General features: G+C 34.8%; 1 protein-coding gene across 1 annotated transcript; it reads left to right on the plus strand.

Moving 5' to 3' along the window:
- The first annotated feature begins 302 nt into the window (after nt 1-302).
- On the plus strand, nt 303-6,599 carry tent2 (terminal nucleotidyltransferase 2). Its single transcript, XM_043240052.1, has 15 exons — nt 303-407; nt 750-894; nt 971-1,057; nt 1,174-1,432; nt 1,561-1,675; nt 1,988-2,079; nt 2,195-2,255; nt 2,339-2,405; nt 3,203-3,279; nt 3,352-3,480; nt 3,618-3,661; nt 3,746-3,882; nt 5,242-5,333; nt 5,467-5,546; nt 5,960-6,599. Exons 2-15 carry the CDS (start codon nt 788-790, stop codon nt 6,032-6,034), a joined length of 1,422 nt encoding a protein of 473 aa, XP_043095987.1. The 5' UTR covers nt 303-407; nt 750-787; the 3' UTR covers nt 6,035-6,599.
- The last annotated feature ends 160 nt before the right edge of the window (nt 6,600-6,759 follow it).

Consider the following 6,759-nt stretch of genomic DNA (forward strand, 5'->3'; position numbering starts at 1 on the left):
AATAAACCTTAACAAGCTAAAAGGAAAAAAAAAAGAAAGAAAGAAAGAAAGAAAGAAAGTAAATGTTTGAGACATGATGGCCACATATGTGGGTTATATTTATGTTTACTACAGGCCCATTTTACTCATAATTTGAGAAAACAACAACACAATTCATAGGAATGTACAAAAAGTAACCAATGACAATTGGTCACGGACAAACATCTATATTCTGTTTTAAATATAAGATATTTTAGAATGTTATGTTTCAGTGTAGCGTTAAAGAGCGGATAGTTTTTCTACCATACAGTGTCGTGAAGCACGGGACTTTTATTTTAAAATCGCAGGCAAAAACCCGGAAGCAATGGTGTTTTGATATTTTTCACACGCTTGTGCTCTCTTCCTTAGTAAACGTGCCAGCGTTATCGGTGAGTTCTTCTTTCTTCGCTTGTTACTTAGAACAGTCGAAGGCGATTATTACAGACTTTCTACATTTGGTTGTTAACAGTTATTGTACTAGCTAGTAACGTTGAACTGATGCTATGTTCTAGCGCTCTTCATCCACTGAGCTGCTTGTTTTGGTTTCATTTGTGATTTCATCACAAATAAATTTCACAATGAAGCAATGAAAGGTTGTTCATTTGGAAATGCCTGTTTATTGTTTTGCGTTTAATCTCACATTACAAATGAAAGAAACTGCCAAGATGGCATATTTTAAAATGATCTGTTTTCAGACTGTTGTCTCCAAACTTACTGTTTTCTTTGTAAAGCCGAAGGCAGCAGATGTTTGCTCTGGCTGAGCAGGAGGATGTTCCCTAAAGGTTACGTCTTTTCCCATAAAGATGGGCAATCTGGATATTTACCACACACGCTGTCCCAGCAACGGAGGACTGAAGCCCATCTGAACGTTACAAAGTGAGTGCATATTGTGCTTTTCAAACTGCATTATCTCGTGCACATTTATTTGATTTCTTCATGTCTGTCTCCTTAGCTTCATTGGTCCGCCGATGAATATTCCTTTTTTGATTCCAACATGTCAGTGGACGCAAGTAGAGCAGCCTGATGGAAGGAACAGAAAGTGAGCAGCCCTCGGGCATCTTGAACATGTGACCACAAACCACTGAGTCGCTATTCAGTATTTCAGTCAATAGGGTGTGTTCTTTGCCTCAAGTGAAATGTTATTTACTGTGCCAGGAGAAGGAGAGATAAACAGACTGAGAGTGACCTGAAGAGACAGCGTTTCGGTTCCCCAGCTCCTCTCAGCCGGCCTTCGAAAAATGCCAACTTTACCCCCCAACCTGCGACTGGACCAGTGTCAAGCAGAGAAATGGGTAATTCCTATTCCTGCGTCCCCACGTGCTCATCTGCCGCCTCCAAGACCGGAGGCTGTGTGCCACCTTTAAGAGAGGGATCCCAGCAGAGCACCTTTCAGCCATCATCAGTCAATGACAAGGTGAACACGCAAATTAAAGCCATTTAAAAAAGCCAATTAAAGTCGCAGGGCTTTTATTTGATACACGTGCATTAGTACTTAATTTTACTTAATTTTGATGTTATATATTTTTGTTCTTCTGCCCCCAGCTAAGTCAGCAGATTCTCGAGCTGTTTCAGGCTTACGAGCAACAGAATGAAGATCTGGAGAAGAAGGAACGCTGCCGAGCAGCACTGCAGAGGGACATCCAGACAATCTTTCCATGTACGTTACGCTTTTTTTGTTTTGCCATTAATTTTGATAAGACAGGTCATAGCTGACAGGTGACAAGCTGACAAACACCTCATAATAATGCACAAATAATTGATGCAAGTAAAAACAAGATGACTTTTTAATAGAATAAAGCAGTATTATGGGGAATTATTCTAAACGTGCTACTTTTCACAGAACATTGAAGGACTGGAGTGGATTATTTGTTAATTATTGTGATGTTTGGACGATCCATTGCTGTGATATAATGCTTAATTTCTCCAAATCTCTCCTGATTTTTAAACTTTGCTTTTTTTTTTGGTGAAGGCGCTCAAGTCTTCTTGACCGGCTCATCTTTAAATGGCTTTGGTAGTCGCAGCAGTGATGCAGATCTTTGTCTTGTCACCGAAGAAGGGACGGTAAACAAACACACTTTTTTTTCTTTTTTTTTTTCTAGTCCTGTCCAAATAATTTCTACCCTAATTGTTCAGGTTTTGCTGTCTTGGGTGTAACTCTATATATACGCCTTTGTAGGTAAACAGAAAAGATGCCGTATATGTTCTTAATCTTGTGCGGAAATTGCTTTACAAATTGTGTAAGTGGTTTGCAATACATACATCCTCAAACATACAGATGTTTCCCTCTTCACCCACTAACGTCATTACTGCTGTTTCACAGCTTACATTGAGAGTCCTAAGCTCATCAGAGCTAAAGTGCCCATTCTGAAATTCAGGGACCGAGTCAGGTAGGTTTTTTCAGTTTTGTGTTATATTTGCAGTCAGAAATTGGTGTGCCTACACTACATTCTTTCTACATTTTTAAAACATTTTTTTTTTAACTGAATGTTTTTTTTTTAGAAAGGATGCATTAAATTGATCAAAAGGGACAGACACTTTTTTTTCGATATAGGATAAGGCTTCATAAAAGATTTCCATTTCATATAAATGCTGTTAAATTCGTTTATATTAATATTAAATTGTAATAATATTTTACAGTATTAGTATTTTATTGTATAATAGAATATATGTAATTCTGATACTTCTGATTTTTTGTTTTTTTAGAAGTATTCCAGAGTATCAGAATTACATATATTTTATTATACAATAAAAATGCTAATACTGTTAAGTATTATTAAATATATATAATGTGTGTGTGTGTGTGTGTGTGTGTGTGTGTTTAATCAAAACATTTTTTATTACACACTTTTTTTTTCATCTCTGTTAATGATAGTAGAAAATAACCATTGTTCATTTATGTTAGTTCACAGTGCGTTAACTAATGTTAACAAACGCAACTTGTGATTTTAATAATGCATTAGTAAATGCTGAAATTAACATTAACTAAGATGATTAAATGCTGTAGTAGAATTGTTCAATCTTAGTTCATGTTGACTAATGAACCTTATTTAAAGTCTTACCCCTAACACAAACTTTTGAGCTGTATGGTGAATTATATTTAACAAGCGCTGGCATTGTGAATGTAATGAGCAGTAAAGATCAGCATCAGCTAACCGTTTTCTTCTGGATTTCTTTTTCACGCCAGTGGTGTGGAGTTTGACTTGAACTTTAACAACACCGTTGGTATCAGAAACACCTTCTTGCTGCGGACGTACGCCTATGGTACGATCAGAAATGTGTAACTTATTTAAATCTTTATGTAAATGATAAACATTCATTTTAATTTTATTTCAGTTGAAAAACGTGTTCGCCCTATCATCCTTGTAATAAAGAAATGGGCAAGTCACCACCGCATCAATGATGCCAGCCGGGGAACACTGAGCAGCTACACGCTGGTTCTTATGGTCCTGCATTACCTTCAGAGTGAGACTTTTTTTTTTGTGTTTTGAAATAAGGTCCAACACACAAAACATTTGTAATTAGCAATGTTTGGACTGAGAGTTGGCAAGTCTTAAAGAATATAAGCACTGAAGCGTTTCTGCTTTTGTTGTCTCATATAGCTCTTCCTGAACCTGTCATACCATGCCTTCAGATGGATTATCCAGTAAGATAATTTTCTAATAAATGAATTGCAAATACAGATATTTTTTTTTATGAATTCACTTCATGCTGTAATCATTGCTTTCAGGAGTGCTTCAACTGTAAGATGGACATTCATCTTGTGCCCAGTGGACCAAGCAATATTCCAGCTTTTGTGTCTAAAAACCAGTCCTCCCTGGGAGACTTGCTCTTGGATTTCCTCAAGTACTATGCCACTGTTTTCAAGTAAGTAACATTATTGAATTATGGCATTCATCAAACTTATATTTTAGGCATTTTAAGCAAAAACATTCTCACTTTATTTTGTAACCCATTACATCAGAATATGTAGTTCTATATCACATAACCCCCCTGAGGTCAAAAGTTCATGCTAGTTAGTGTTCTCACATTGAACTAAAACCTGACGGCTTTGTGCAAACAACAACAAAACAACAAAAAATTAATTTTAGAGGTGTTGATAGGCAAAAATTGCATATGTTTATTGTTCTACTATATATTATTGCTTGTTTTATTTCGTTTAGCACAGATTTTCTTTTTGGAACTGATTGATTGTTTGTAGGACGCAGACTGAGCTTAAGTATTTCAGTTTTTGATTGAACAAGAAGACTACGACCAGTTTCAAAAAGAAAAAACCCTTTCTTTCCCCTCTCTGACAGCCAGTTTACACACACTGCGCTCCAACTAAATACATATTAATAATTTAATCCATGTTTTACTAAATGTTATGTATATGTTGAGTGTAGTTAAATAGTTAACTCACACCACACTATTTTTGGGTAAATAATGTAATTTTTTAAAAAATAGATGAAAATTGAAGTAAACCAATGCAAATTCATTTCAATAATGTAAAAATATGCCATGTTCTGATTTTCTTTGTTAGTTATCGGTCAACAAAACCCAATATCTCTCTCTCTCTCTCTCTCTCTCTCTCTCTCTCTCTCTCTCTCTCTCTCTCTCTCTCTATTCATATATATATATATATATATATATATATATATATATATATATATATATATATATATATATATATATATATATATATATATATATATATAAAAATGGTATATCTGTGTTTTTATCGTATCGAAGTTATAAGATCAAGTATACTCCCTCAGGTGCAGTGCCACCACAAATAGACTGTAAATCTGTGGGAAGCAATTATCTTTGTGCTAATTGAAAGAAAATAAGCTGACAAAAAGACTGAATCCAAGATTTATGATAGGTGATCATTTAAAAAAAAAAGGTTGATCATTTTTGACTCTGAACGGCACAGCACAGGGGTAAATAATTGTCAATTAAATTTGTAATGTTTGCATCCCGCAGATTAGATTTATTTTCAATAGATGGGGCCAGTGCTGCTAACAAAAACTAACCTAAATCTAAGCCACCTGCAAAGCTCCTGTTTCATGTCACTTTGCTTGACTGACAACAGCAGGTGAAATTCTGGCATTGCATGTGGCCCTGGCCCAGATGGCTTGCTCTAATGCTCATAACACTCTGGATATGTGCATATGCTTCTGAGAATAAACAAGTCGAATTGCACTGAAAAGCATGTCTTTACAATGAATTGTTATATTCTCACAGATGGGATGAACATGTGATCTCTGTGCGTCAGGCAAGAACTCTCCCCAAGACCAGTTGGAGAGAATGGAGAGATAAGTTCATTTGTGTAGAAGGTAAACCGTCCCAATATCAAGTGCTGAAAGAGTACATAAGAATAGTAATTGTTTGTATTATTAATACATCAATATCAGTTCCCAACATATTTCTTATTTTTTTGTTTAATTAAATTTTTATTTCTTTTTTTAGAACCATTTGATCGCACAAACACAGCCAGAGCTGTTCACAACAAGATTAAGTTTGAAGCCATTAAAGCAGAATTTATGAAGGTAAGCCTCCTTAAAAGAAAATTCAATAAAAATCTAAATGCATGAATATAATGTTTAATTAATATTCAAATATTTAGTTTTTGTAAACTTAGTCCTGATAACATGTGTAGCTCAACTAAGCATTTTATTGTTTTACAATCGTGATTTAATATTCCGTATGTAGTTCATCAAAAAAGTGAAAGTGTATATAGATCTGGTCAGGGTTGCAGTACAGGAGTAAATAGTTTTTTAATTCAATATCTTTCATTTTCTCATGTTTGGTTATGTTACGTTTATTCGCCGAGCTACTTCTAAGGTGACTAAAGTTAAAATAGGTAAATTAGGTCTACAGAAGAACTGTAATTTGCAGTTACATTTGCAAAATACTATTGAGTTTGTTTGTTTGGTAATGAGCTATTATTGTTAATTTACAGTCCTACCAGGTTCTTCAGCTGAGAAAAGATCTCAACTTCATCCTGCCTCTCAAAAATGCAAAACCAAAAAGATAACGTGACCCCCAGATAGTAATAAACATACCGATTGGATTAAACCTGGAGTCTTCAGTCATACATTGTCAGAAGAAATGCTTTACTTCTTTGCAGAGGGCTTTTGGGTGCGCTGGACCTTTTGCAATGTGTTGATATATTATCTAGTCCCTAGTCAGGAACATCAGTGTCTATGTTTGAGTTGTACATGAAACATCAGACAGCGAGCAATATCTTTTGCCCATATGGTACACAGTCTGCATTCAGATAATGAATTAGCTGTTGCAAAAACTTTTTTTTTTTCTCTGAGCATTTTTTGGGTGTATTGGCCAATGTAATCCTTTTCTAGCTCACTGAAATCAGAACAAAACACTATACATGATATCCCGACAGCTTTTATGTGATCTTTGATTTCCTTAAAACCCCCAAATAGTAAAAAAAAAACACCTTTTTCTTGCAACTGACTACTTTTACCTGAAAATTCTGTGAATACACTTCTTTGTTTCTTATATTCTGTCATGTTTTGTATAGTTTGTACAGTCTTTTAAATGTTTATTTATCTGATTAAAATGTCACTGTGAAATTGTAATTTGCCTTTTGTCACTTGTTTTTTAGTCTTTTACCATGTTTTCTTGGTGTTCTGTTAAATGAAAATAGAACTAGAAAGCAATCTTTTGTGAAAGCAGTACAACTCTTACATTCCTTGTATTTTGAGGGAAATGACATGTTTTAATATGTTCAGAGATTGC

Source organism: Puntigrus tetrazona, chromosome 5 (assembly GCF_018831695.1).
Source record: "Puntigrus tetrazona isolate hp1 chromosome 5, ASM1883169v1, whole genome shotgun sequence".
Taxonomy (NCBI): domain Eukaryota; kingdom Metazoa; phylum Chordata; class Actinopteri; order Cypriniformes; family Cyprinidae; genus Puntigrus; species Puntigrus tetrazona.

Coding starts and splice junctions, on each gene's coding strand:
- tent2 (XM_043240052.1), top strand. CDS start 788: ATGTTCCCTAAAGGTTACGTCTTTTCCCATAAAGATGGGCAATCTGGA. Junction 895..970: donor GCCCATCTGAACGTTACAAA/GTGAGTGCATAT, acceptor CTGTCTCCTTAG/CTTCATTGGTCCGCCGATGA. Junction 3,481..3,617: donor GGTCCTGCATTACCTTCAGA/GTGAGACTTTTT, acceptor TGTCTCATATAG/CTCTTCCTGAACCTGTCATA.